At 38.5% G+C, this 14,137-nt stretch overlaps 1 protein-coding gene across 13 annotated transcripts in view; it reads left to right on the top strand.

Moving 5' to 3' along the window:
• Positions 1-14,137, top strand: part of LOC117409200 (protein furry homolog-like) — a 207,520-nt gene that overhangs the window by 151,445 nt on the left and 41,938 nt on the right. For all 13 annotated transcript variants that reach the window (XM_058997432.1, XM_058997427.1, XM_058997395.1 and 10 more), the window contains 9 exons: positions 1,960-2,120; positions 2,624-2,734; positions 3,223-3,377; positions 3,840-3,939; positions 8,094-8,262; positions 8,643-8,899; positions 9,970-10,110; positions 10,520-10,688; positions 12,648-12,735. In XM_058997432.1, coding sequence (XP_058853415.1) covers positions 1,960-2,120; positions 2,624-2,734; positions 3,223-3,377; positions 3,840-3,939; positions 8,094-8,262; positions 8,643-8,899; positions 9,970-10,110; positions 10,520-10,688; positions 12,648-12,735 — 1,351 coding nt within the window. The remainder of the gene's footprint in view (positions 1-1,959; positions 2,121-2,623; positions 2,735-3,222; positions 3,378-3,839; positions 3,940-8,093; positions 8,263-8,642; positions 8,900-9,969; positions 10,111-10,519; positions 10,689-12,647; positions 12,736-14,137) is intronic.

Genomic DNA, 14,137 nt, shown 5'->3' with positions numbered 1-14,137 from the left:
AATATTTTGGGAACTGTGAAAAATTAGTGTGTGTTTGGAATGTGTACTGTAGCAATGGCGGGCGTTGGTGAGCCAAGAGCTGATTTCGTAAGCAAAAATGAAAAGTTGTTTTCAGCTTCTTGTAATTTACCATGAAATATATGTGCATTTTATTTTCCTTGCAGCATTTTACACTGTAAAGTCATACTTTTATTAGCACCGCGCATTTGGTTACTATACATTGACCTAGTGAGTCAGTGGCATATGTTACAATTTACTAATAATTTGAAGGTGCCTGTGGTTTTAAAACTTAATAATTATTTCTATGTAGTATTAAGGTTTAAGGTTTGCCGTTTTCTTTCTCCTGTGTATTTTTTATTGATTTTTAAAGGCAGCAAAATTTGGAAATTGCATGTTCCTTTTCAATAGCGTGTCAACATCATTTTAAAAGGTTTACAAAACTTGAAAATGTCGCTGAATTTGTCACTCAGGGTTGTTTTAAAAAATCTATTTTTGTCTGCTTATGTGTTTTTGCAGCCAACACATTTACAGAACACTGATACATTTTTAAAGATTGTTTCAATAGCGACTCGAGGTTCAATGTTTGAATGCCGTTTGACCTTTGATGTAGCGCAAATACTTCCAAGGTGAGCTCAAAGATATTCTATTTAATATAATAGGAATAAATAGAATATCTTTGGTTAGCTGTACCTGAGAAAATGCAGTGAAAACGAGCAGCCATATTTAGCTGAAAACGAGGTATTCTCAGCACAGTAATAAGCTTTTAGTTTTGGTTTGAAGGTAGCAGGAGTTTTTTTTTTCTTTCTTTTTTTGTATTTGCTTGACAGACGCCCTAATGAGTGTATGTTGTATGCATACGAAGTGCATTTTAGAGACAGGCGTTTTGTATTTGTGCTGGTAGCTTTTCTGTTTTACTTGATAAAATACAGCAAGTTACTATTATAATAATTATTTTCTATCTATCATTTTGGGTAAATACGTGATTTTTAAACCTTTATTCTATTCAAAAGCTGCTTATTGCTGGGCATTTGATTCTGTCTCTAGGTCTGAGGGAAAATTACGCTCTTAGAACTAGCTGCCTGCCTCTGGGCCTATTTTGCCATTTGAACATTTTTCATGTACATCTCTGTTCACTACATTACGTCATGTAGAAACGAAGCATCCTCTTCAACTTACTGTTGCCATAATTCCACACCTGGTTAGAAATTGCAACTTTCATGTGGAGCCGAGTATTTCGATTTTCATCTGTGGTTTACTCCGCCATCATTGACATATCACAGTCACTTTTCCTGCAGCTGTGGCTCACTTTCCTAGATGAGCCCTTGCGGTTAGGATTGTTGGCCTCCTACTTGAGACACCGTGTCCTGCTTGACTTTCTTTTATGACATTCCTAATGTAGCTCCTATCCAAAGAAGTGTATAGTATAATATTTCATCCCCCACTGAGGATCAAAGTGGAGTTGTTTCTCTGTCCATATGTATATGGATGCATTTGTGCATACGATGGGTGTAGGTCATGATACTGATGAATACAGATATGGCTGCAGTGTATGTCACTGGCATACATGTTTGAATAATGAATCATCTGTCTCCAGGGCTCCCAGTCATGTAAACATGAATAAATAAATGTATTCATGTATTCGTTGCATTGTATGGCTTATCATGTTCACTTGGGGACTGGAATGTGAAAAGTAGTTGAGCTCTTTTGTCACCTGTGAATTAGATTCAGCGGTGAGCCCTAAAAGCCAACATGTTCTACTGATAGAGAGGGAATAGCTGTTGTTTTTTTTTTCTTCCTCTTCCTGATTTCTTAAGGCAAGAAAGTTATTTATACTGTCCTGATGGTTTTGCCGTTGTGGTTGTCAGGACGACAAACATATGGTAGTTATTGGGGTTTGGCATGCCACTGGATAAAAGGAAATTTGAGACATTTGACAATGATTTCTTCTTTTTGTTCCAGTACACCAGAGAAGGACCATCTTCCCCCAGCAGAGCCTGCGGCACAGTCTGTTCATGCTGTTCAGCCACTGGGCTGGTCCCTTCAGCATCATGTTCACACCCTTAGACAGATACAGCGACAGGAATATGCAGATCAACAGGCATCAGTACTGTGCCTTAAAGGTACACTTCTACACTTACATGTATTTTATATATTTAATCTTAAACAGTATAATGAACAACGTAATAAAGAACACTGACTGTAGGGTGGCCATCTGTATGTAATGCTATTTTATTGTTAACCAAAGGTTTGTTTTGTTTTTTATCATCATTTTTACTTTTATATCTGTTTCTTTGTTTATTTTCATGTACATAGCAAGAGGCATTTATGGTGATATCCACAGGCGATTATTACAAATGCAATACATTTTTCAACAGCCTGCTTATTATGTCACAATAAAGCAGACACACCAGTATAAAAATCTAAACCCAGTGTTTCATCTTCAGGGTAGCAATTCAGTCTTTTAAAGGGACTATGGTACAGTGTAGATTCTCTGATGCATTTGATTAGTTCCCTTAAACATTCTAGAGAATTTAGAATTAAGGATGATGCACTGACGAATTCTAAAAAAAACGTAGCTTTTTTGTCAGACATTTATTTTGTCAATTTCTTTTCTGTTTCAAAGGCTATGTCTGCCGTGCTGTGTTGCGGGCCTGTAGCTGATAATGTTGGACTGTCATCTGATGGTTATCTATACAAATGGCTTGACAATATACTGGATTCTCAAGATAGAAAGGTAAGAATATGGATTAGCATGTGATGTTGTTTTACTCTTATTGTTCTTTACTTTTTTCTGCAGTGGTATTTGTTCATTATGTATTTATATTAAAGAGCTCCATTATTGAAGGGATTCAATTTAATTGAAATAAGTGGGGCAGAAATCAGTGGGGTAGGGGGGAGGTGGGGGGTGCAGCAGAGTGGCACATCTAGTTAAAATCTGTGCAGAGTTAGAAAAGCACATGGAGCAAACTGCATTCATTTATTTTTCAACAGTGCCATCTAGTGGCAATCTGTAAGTATTGTTCCTGGTAGGAGTGATGGAGAAATACATTTAAACTGAAATGTGAACACTATAGTTTCTCCACAATTGTACTAAAATGGCAATTTAATTTAAAAAAAAAAAGTATTCAATAAAAAAATTGTGAATTTGTTGTTCTAGAATTACACGGAATGCTTATTTAACAGCAATAAGTCCTTACAATGCACAATTGTGTCCCAATGCAGGTCCATCAGTTGGGTTGCGAAGCAGTTATGTTGTTACTGGAGCTGAATCCAGACCAGAGTAACCTGATGTACTGGGCAGTGGACCGGTGTTACACTGGCTCAAGACGTGTGGCAGCTGGCTGCTTTAAGGCAATTGCTAATGTGTTCCATAACAGGTAAGTAGCTGCTGAACACTGAAGAATTTACAAATAGGTTTAAAAAATATATATATTTTACCTAGCTACTTTTTGTTGCTTTTACCAAATTACAACCTCCTTGTTGTCATGTAGAAATCATGCATCATTTTTTTAATGCATGTATTTTTTGTAATTCATACACTTAGCAAAAAAATGGTTTGGAATATAATTCAAAGTAATCATATCAACTAAAATGCAGTCATTTTTTCTGTTACTGGGGCTGTATTTGGGAATGTGATGGGGTGTTTTTTTTTCTATTGGCTAAATTCAACCCAAAAACAACAGCAGATAGTCTGAGGATAGAGCCCTAGGCAGAGCATGCGCATCTTGTATGATCTCCTTGAGCATTTGTTTTGTTTTTGTTTTGTTAGTTTAGTGAATGGTTATATAAGATTATACAGAAAATCAAACATGAATGATGACCTCTGAATCACTTTCCAGGGATTACCAGTTTGACACAGTGATCCTGCTCAATCTGATCCTGTTCAAAGCAGCTGATTCTTCCAGAGACATCTATGAAATTGCCATGCAGCTGCTGCAGGTTTGTAAATAATTTTTAATGTAACTTTCTGTAAGTACAGCTAGACCAGCAGCAAGATTTTACTGAACTTATCGTATCGAGAGGCTCCACAGCATACTGTACTAAAGGGACATGGATATTTGAAGTATAATCGGAGATAACATCTCTAGGCAGTCAGAATAATGCACTGGCATAACCATACAAATCCCCTCTTTCTTTCCAGAGGTTGAATTGCTTTTTTATGCAAGGCAAATCAAAATTAACCTTTAAAAATGTGGGGTTCAGCTAGCTGATAGATTGCGGGGTTCATATTTTAAACAGTTTTAGGGATGCACGATAGCTGGCTGGATGCACTGAGTTAACTGACTGGACAGGGTGTTGGCAGCACTGAGAAGCTGAGGTTTTCGAACGCCAAAGTAAATTCTACGAAGACGGCACCAATTAAGCAGTCAACAAGAATAATATTTTTGGCAAAGCACGGATTCCATCTTCTCCAGCGGTGTGTAAAACAGGACTCGTGCTGGAAGCAAACAATCTTGTCTCCTCCAATATCGAGGAACTTGAATCTTTCATTAATCCCTACCTCGAAGCGGCATGGGATATCACCATGGCAACACCATACGCTTTTGTAGTCGGTCAGGGAGATTGCACGAAAAGGCTTCCTGAAAAACGACAGAGGCAATCATCTAGCGAGGACAAGTTGTCTATCGATGTAGATTTTAATATACTGGCATCGATCGATGAAAAACTGCAAACTGGACGTTCTGGAAGTGTTGCAGAGAGATATACTGGAGATGAAGCAGAGCCCGGAGTACAGCCAAAGTGTGGCAAAGTTAGAGCACTTTAAACAAAAAGAAATGGTAAAGAGAAGGAAGAGAACTACAAGGCACTAACTTTGGCATGAATAATCAGTTTCCAAGGAAAATCGTGGAACGACGCAAGAAACTACCGGGTGATGTGGGAGAATAGGAAAAGAAACTGTCATGCTAAAATTGTAGTCGATAGACTGTACATTGAAGGCCAACTGTTTCGAGATCTAAATGTAACACCGTGGTTAATGACCAGCGAGACTGAAGTACACAGTATCTGAATTATCTCGACAAGTATAAAACTACTGTACATTACTTGACACTGCGCTTTGCGTTTCAGACCTATAGTACAGTACTTAATAACTGCATTGTTGCCTCTCGGTTTTCTTTTTTTCTTGTTCTCTCTCTTGGATATGTGTGTGTGGGCTGCATATGTATGTATATGTATGTGTACCTGTGTATATGTTTATGTATATGTATGTGTACTTGTGTGTGTATATGTATGTGTGTGTGTGTGTGTGTATATATATATATATATATATATATATATATATATATATATATATATATATATATATATATATATATTTCTCTAGATTGTATGTATCCATGAATCACCTTATTCATCAAATCTTTGTATTTAGTGGTAAACAGACTAAAATCACTATGACACGTAATCTACCATTTACGTGACTATGCGCTCATTAACTTTTTTCTCCTTGAATGTTAGAGGGATTAACTCCCCTGCTAAAAGGTCCAAAATACTGAATACTTTAAAAATTCTCAAAGCATATTTCTGTTTATTAGAAGAGACCCACCTGACAGAATCAGAACACCAGAAATTAAAATGCAAATGGATCTGTCAAGTATTCTCAGCATCCTACAATTCAAAACACAGAGGGGTAGCAATCCTAATCAATAAAAATATCACTTTTCAACTCAGTTCTTCAATATCAGACCCTGAAGGCATGTTTATATTAATTAATGGATTAATCGGTGGTGAGCGCTATACAATTTTAAATATATATGGTCCCAATACTGACTCCCCTGATTTTTTCCATTCAATATTCAAACTCCTAGAAAACTTTCCTGACTAGAATAATTATTGGTGGGGATTTTAATGTACTTTTAGGCCTACATCTTGATAGATCCAATACATCAAATAATAATAATCCATCAAAAGCCACAGAGACCATTAAAGGATACATGACTGAATATGGTATAGGAGATATCTGGCAATTTTATACTACCTGGATGAACGGGATTATTCTTCCTTTTCTCCATACCATAAATCATACTCTTGCATTGACTATCTTCTAGCTAATCTAACTTTGATATCTAACATTTCAGTAATACATCCTATTACCATCGCTGGTCATGCTCCGCTTAGTTTTATCCTATCCCTGAATTCATATCAACATAGGTCTGTGAGATGGAGATTCAATACCTCTCTACTATCTGACCCTGAATTCAATGATTACTTCTTAAAGGAATGGTCTGAATTCTTGTAATTCAATGATACCCCTGATTGCTCACCATCTCTGCTATGGGAGACTGCCAAAGTAGTGCTTAGGGGAAAGATAATTGCCTTTGGCTCCATAAGGAAAAAAAAAAGAAAATGAAAAGAGAAAAATTCTAGGAAATAAAGTAAAATATTTAGTCTCTTCTCATCTTCTTGCACTAACAACATCCACAGGCGCTTACTACAGGCTAAATTTGAACTTAATAAACTGATATCACCTGAAACTGAATTTTTATTTTACAGTAGACAAAAACAATTTGAATTTGGGGACAAATCAGGTTGTTTGTTAGCTAATCAATTAAAACATAATAAGGAAAAATCCTCAATCTCCAATATTAAAGATACACATGGCACAATTATAACAGATCAGATAATGTCAGGTGGCTATTTAACATCATACACTTAGCTATACAAAGGAACAGTCCCACTGTGGTAGTCTCCCTGGATGCAGAGAAGGCTTTTGATGGGGTCAATTGGTCTCATTTATTTACTGTTCTAGAAAAATGTGGTTTTGTAAAATGGCAGGGAAACCATTTGAGTTTATCTCTTGGAGTCAAAGGGGTATCACCCATCTACACCACCTCTTTGAAGATGGGCAGTTCCTCTAATTTGAGAGATTGAGTAAAAAATGTAACCTCCATAAAAACTCCTACTTTCAGTATCTTCAATTGTGACTTCCCTAAAAATAAAATTGTCCTCTGAACTAAAACTCTTGCCCCCCTCTAGCCCAGCCCAATATCTCCTAAAACATAGAGGGGTGAATCGACTCGTCTCCTAATATATACCATTGCCTCATATCGATGAAGGGGAGATCGTTGCCCCAATTGATAATATTACCCTCTCAGTTTCTAAGAATGCAAAAATCAACAGCATTCAATATAAAATTCTTCACAGAGCGCACCTTTTCAATAGAAGGCTGTTTTTAATGGGACTCTTAACTACCCAATCAATTATCTCCATGCACTATGGTACTGCCCAATTATAGAGAACTATTGGAAAAAGGTACTGAGTTCTCTGTCCTTAATCCTTGGCTGTGATGTTCCTTTCTCCCCTGCTCTGTGTATACTTAGGGATCTATCAGAATTCAAAACCCCTCTAAAAGGAAAATAACTATTATTACTGTCCCTCACTATTGCAAAAAAGTAATTTTATTAAACTGGAAAAGTAGAACACAAACACATCAATCTCTCGGTGGTTAAATACAATGTCTAATCATGTGTCTATGGAGAGACTCACAGCAAGGATATAGGATGAACACAGTGAATTTAATGAAATATGGGACCATTTTCTCTCTTGCATAGCCCAGGAGGGATAAACCAGTATACCCATCTACTTAGCTATATATCATTATTATTTATATAGATATTTTCTCTTTATTTGTATTACTTCTTTTATACTCTATGCTGATATACACTTGTGTTTACACTTCTCTGATAGCAGGTAGTGGTGTATGTATATTGGGGTGTGCCGGCATAGATATACTGTATATTGAGCACATGGTCTGTTTTTCCGATTTATTTATGCATTTATTTACTCAATTTATTTATTTTTATTATCACTACTTTGTTTTGGTTTTTTTTTCTTCTTTTTATAGATATTTTGCTTACATACCCCTTCAATGATATTCAAAACTCTATAACAAGATTCCCTGTGGAGCAGATGGGTTCGGTGGGAGGGGTGGGTGTGTGTTGTCCTATGTGTTTTGCTAGAAAAAAAAAAAAAGGTAAAAATGTGTAGTTCACTGTTAATGTGCTTGGCGTGCATGTGGCGTAACAGAACAAACCCATCTTTATTGGTCGTTTATAAGCGTGCTGTAATTTTGAATGTGTTGCTGATTGTTTCAGATCCTGGAACCCAAGCTGTTTCGCTATGCACACAAACTGGAAATCCAAAGGACTGATGGGATACTGAGTCATCCATCCCCCTTGCCGCACCTCTACTCTGTTTCATACTATCAGCTGTCAGAAGAGCTGGCCAGAACCTACCCTGAGCTCACCCTGGCCATCTTCTCAGGTACTCGTCCACTTAAAAAACAATATACAGTGTATGACAAGTATTATTATTATTATTATTATTATTATTATTATTATTATTATTATTATTATAAGAATATCCAAGGCGACTTACCGAGACTAGGGTGTGTGAACTATGCATCAGCTGCAGAGTCACTTACTACAGCGTGTCACCCGAAAGACAAGTAGTCAGTGAGTGAACCAGAGACCTTCTGGTTACAAGCCCTTTTCTTTAACCACTGGCCCATACAGCCTCCTATATAATTACAGCCTGATGCATTACTGTATATCCAAGATGTCCTGCAGGAAACAATGCCACTGTTTAGTGTTTAGATTTTTGTAAGAAACCGAATATACGCTATTTCTTTTTCAAATCGAAAGAGGTTAGCCAGAGAATTCAAACGGCGCATCCTGCTGGCCGACAAGTCATGCTGCACTACCTGTTACCATGGATGAATAACATTGAGCTGGTGGACTTCAAGCCGTCAGCGCGGCGGCAGGAGGAGGACGAGGAGGAGGAGGAGGAGGAGGACAGAGAGATGATGGTCAACTCCAGGCGCTGGCTTCGGGGAGAGGGCTGGGGCTCCCCACACGCCACCACCATGGTGCTCAACAACCTCATGTTCATGACTGCAAAGGTAGCGACCTCTAGTCTCCCCAAGACCCAAATCAGATAATCCCTTAAACATGCCATTTCTTAATAATTCCATGCAAGAACAGCTCTGGAATCAAGCCTGTACAATTATAATTAGGGCTTCTGATTTTCAGTTTTAACCGATAAAACCCGATAAAACACCCCCGATACAAAAAAAATGAAATCGGTGGATAGCCAATAAACACCGGAAAACACCGGAAAAACTGTGGAAATGGTTAATCTATTCACGTTGACTTTACCCTTTTCCCATTTAAAAAATAAAACCTACTACAAAAATAATAATACATAAATTTCCCAGCGCTGCTGGGCAATGTCACGCCTTCCTGATTTGCATCTATCAGTGATTTGTTCTCAATACTTTAAACCCGCCCCAACTACTGAATGACAGCACATTTCTACATTTCTATTGGAGACTCCGCTTGCAAGATTTAAAACGAGATTACAATCAGGATGGAGGCTTGTTAGCGGGATTTCAAGCTGTATTACAGTTAAGATACGGAGGATTTAAAACAGAATTGTGGCGAAATGTACAAAAATGCCTACACAAAAAAACCCCAGAAGAATGTGCCCGTGACCATAGGGAATTCGTTGTGGAACACAGCAAAGGAAAGAAGGTACAACTTAAGTGTGCAAGTACTGTCGAGTTACTATACATATTTTGACAGAAAAAAAAAACGCTCAAGCATTTTGGAAAGTAACCGAAAACACTAATTTCATACAATATTATCAAAAACAAAAGCCCCCCAAAAAAAACGATTTACATAAAACTAAAAAATAGCTAAAAATAAGCACCGAAAAATACAATTAATAAAACCTGAAAAACAAAAGCCCTAATTATAATGTTGCTGGAAAAGCTAAAAATGTAAATGACTGTTGGGCACTATACACATAGACAAACAAGTGACAGAAACAAATGTACAAGAAGTTGCTTCTAAATCTCCACAATCATTCATAAATCAGTCTTGCACTAATTGTATTCAGCCTGTTTCTATTTGGAACAGTCATTCTGTAGAATTAAATACTGTTTTCATTATCTCTTTTTTTGCTACATAGTATGGAGATGAGTTTGCCTGGTCAGAGATTGAAAATGTATGGACAACACTGGCAGACAGCTGGCCAAAGAATCTGAAAATAATTCTACACTTTTTAATTGGCATGTCTGGGGTGAATAGTGAGCCTAGCCTCTTGCCATATGTAAGTAACACATTTACAAACTAGTTTGTTCTTTTTTTGGTTATTGTAATAATTATTGTAATCAGTATTGCTACTGGTAAATTTGTATATTACCTGTATAGCTGAGTCAGTGATTAGCATCAGTCAGTTGTAACCTCAATTTGAAATCTAAATAAGTGTGCTTTGTTTTATGTACAAAAATGTATTTCATTATTGATTACTGTATAATTCCAAAATTTGCCAGGACCTTTTCTATGTAAACCGCTATGTAGTAGCACTAAGAAACTGGCCTACCAGCACCACCAATGAGTTAAATGATTTTGCCAGGCTGTTTGTAACTTTGCTTTAGTTTATTTTTGGTAATGTATGTGCATGGTGTTAGAGGCTACCTGCCCGTGTGTCTAGATGGTGATGACTGTTTGTGTTGCAGGTTAAGAAGGTGGTGGTGTATCTGGGCAGAGACAAGACCATGCAGCTCTTGGAGGAGTTGGTGAGCGAGTTGGAGCTCACCGATCCAGTCTGCTCAGCCGTCACCCACATGGACAACCCACCATACTACCGCATCACCTCCAGCTACAAAATACCCTCTGTAACCTCAGGTAGGACAAAAGAACTCCTTGTTACTTTTCAGCCTTAGCAGTGTTAGGAGTTAAGGGATAGTTTGGTGAGAACTTATCTTATAAACCATTTCAAATGCCCACAATGTTTTGGAAACTCTGGGGAAAAATGTAACGGTACCCATCATATTGACTTAAGATGGCATCTATATTGGGTTCATGTAACTTTCATGTCACTAATTTTATAAAGTTGTTCCCATCAGTTCCCTATCAAGTACGAAATGTAACCATTACCTCATGGGTCTTTATCCTTTAATACCATCTAACCTGAATATATATATCAAAGCTGCACGTAGGGCCTGTGACACAGTGGCGACTGCCCCCGAGGGCATAAAAACACAAACATTGTCGTCATTTTTCCTTTCACCGACCTGAAGCAGGAGAGAGATTTACAAACAGATAAATAACACACTTATATCTGACTTTATCGCTTGTGTTTTACACTTATTGCGATTATTTACGTGCTTATAGTAATTTTATTTTCATATGTTTTTTGGTTAAGTCCGTTAGCGACCTTGTGCCTCGCGCAAAGCCGGCAGCTCCGCTGCTACTTCCCTGGGATTGAGCACCTTAAGTCGGCTACTTGTGCTCTCACTTAAGCTGCTAGCTTCGGTTGAAGCTTAAAATTGTTTTTATTTATTTATTTATTTATTTTTTATGAAAATTATACTAAGCCTCCTATCTTTGAGTTGGCTTGGACTCTGGGTCCCGGCACAGTGCAGAGAATAGCCATCTGTTAGAGCTAAACAGAACGATGTTGCAGAACTTCTGGGCTTGAGGGCAGCAGTTGCTCAGCCTCTACCTCGCATGTGCCCTGTGCAAGCCTGGTTCAGTAGCAGGGCTTTTCAGCCCACATTGAACCGCGGCTGCCCACTGACTGTATTCTTCACTGTCTAAGGGCACTCGCGTGGTGCAAACAGCCTGCCCATCTGCGCCTCAGCATAGCGTTGGGCAGTGTCACCAAAAAGGGAGGCCATCAACACGGACGTGTCCAGCCTAGGCTGGGGCACTGTGTAGAATGGCACTCCACATAATGGTTTGGAACTGCAGGCAGTTTAACTGGCCTTGTAGCATTGTTGCAAAGGGTTCAAAGGAAGCATGCGCTTGTCCGTGCCAACAATGCGACAGTGGTGGTTTACTTCAACCACAAAGGCGGCATCAGGTCGCTCAGTCTCCATCTCATGGCTCGTAAGCTTTGCTCTGGGTACACAAGAACCTAATCTCACTTAGGGTAGTACCTCTGGGGAAAAACTAGGCAGCTGACCTCTTCTCAAGGAGGGTTTATTCCAGGGTGCATCTGTCAATGTCATTTGCAAAGCAGTTGTGTGGGCTACCACACATACCTTACTAGGTTCTACAGACTTAGGTCGTGGATCCACAAAACCTTGGTTTTGGAACAAGAGTGTTAAGGCGCAACCTCAGGGTCGACCCTTACAGCATAAAAAGGGGTGAGTTCTCCCTCAATTTTTAGCCGTAGTTACTTGTACTGGGGTTCCTAATGGTAACGTGCAAGGTTGGTTTAGCCTTGTAGCATTCCAGTTGGTCTGCAATATTGCCTTGCGACAGCTGTGGTATTCATACCCATTATGTAATGGTTACATTTCATACTTGATAGGGAACATTCCCTCAAATAGAAATGTAACCATTAATCTTCAAGGTCGCTGCATCTATGACTCCAGCAGGCTTGAAGGAAAACTGATGATGATGTTTGAGTCTTTTTATGGCCACGGGGGGCGTGCGCGACTGTGTCACAGGCACTACATGCAGCTTTGCTATATCTATTCAGGTTATACGTTATTAAAGGTTAAATGCCCATTTGGTAATGGTTACATTTCTATTTCAGGGAACCGTGGTTATGATAATTACCTAACGTTTCCTAGCTTCTTATCTCGTAAGCCAATTGAGGTAATGACTTCATTTTTCCCTATTTTCTAACTGCAGGTACAACTTCTAGTAGCAATACAATGGTGGCTGGGAACAATGGGCATCACGACACCAAGCTAATGAAGGACAATAATTTGGAAGAAAAGTATGTTTTACTGTTGTTTGGCACATTGTTTCAGATTTCAGATACGAGATTTGAGAGCACTGGAATGTTTTCCCAAAGCATGCAAAATTCAAATTAGCTAGGTTTAGTATGTAAGTGTGTGTGTATAATAACGGTCTCGTAGTTTATGATGTCACATAAACCCTAGATGGAATTATTTTCTTGTAACTCACTAAAGCCCATCTATTATATGTTTTTTTTATATATATATATATATATATATATATATATATATATATATATATATATATATATATATATATATATATATACACACACTACCGGTCAAAAGTTTTAGAACACCCCCATTTTTCCAGTTTTTATTGAAATTTAAGCAGTTCAAGTCCAGTGAATAACCTGAAATGGTACAAAGGTAAGCGGTAAACTGCCAGAGGTTAAAAAAAAAAAGTTTAGGTTACCAAAAACTGAAAAATAATGTACATTTCAGAGTTATACAAAAAGGCCTTTTTCAGGGAAGTAATGGGTTAACAACTTACAGCTGTTCTGCAGCAATGGAAGTAAATTAAGCCTTGAAAGTTGCTGCTAACAATTCCTACAGGTGTCCCAACTTTTGTTGATTACTTACAAACCCTCTGTCTGTATAAAAGCAGTGTTGGAACAGACTGTGTTACTACACCCTCTTAAGCATTATTTGGACAGTATTGTACTGCAGGAAGTAGTATATTGCTCTCATAATGGCGAGAAAAAGGCAATTAACAAAGGAAGACAGACAGACCATTATAACCCTTAAAAGTGTAGGTCTTTCCTTTAGAGAAATTGCAAAGAAAGCCAAGGTGTCAGTGAGTACAGTTTCCTACACCATCAAAAGGCACTTGGAAACTGGAGGAAACTCTGACAGGAAGAGGTCTGGCAGACCCAAAGCCACAACAGAATCAGAAGACAAGTTTCTGAGAGTCAACAGCTTGCGTGATAGGCGGCTCACAGGACAACAGCTTCAAGCACAGCTTAACACTGGTCGAAGTAAGCAAGTCTCAGTTTCAACTGTGAAGAGAAGACTTCGAGCTGCAGGTTTGACAGGTCGAGTGGCAGTAAGAAAGCCATTGCTAAGATGGCAAAATAAGAAAAAGAGGCTTGCCTGGGCCATGAAGCACCGCCAGTGGACTACTGAAGACTGGAAGAAGGTCTTGTGGACCGATGAATCAAAATTTGAAATCTTCGGTTCATCACACAGGGTTTTTGTACGCCGTCGAGTAGGCGAAAGGATGGTTCCTCGGTGTGTGACACCAACTGTCAAACATGGAGGAGGAAGCGTGATGATCTGGGGCTCTTTTGCTGGATCCAGAGTCGGCGACTTGCACAGAGTGAGTGGCACCCTGAACCAAAACTGCTACCACAGCATTTTGCAGTGCCATGCAATACCCTC

Source organism: Acipenser ruthenus, chromosome 2 (genome assembly GCF_902713425.1).
Source record: "Acipenser ruthenus chromosome 2, fAciRut3.2 maternal haplotype, whole genome shotgun sequence".
In the NCBI taxonomy this organism is placed as follows: Eukaryota; Metazoa; Chordata; class Actinopteri; order Acipenseriformes; family Acipenseridae; genus Acipenser; species Acipenser ruthenus.
Note: the sequence above shows the minus strand (reverse complement) of the source record. Positions and strands in the feature narration are given on the sequence as shown.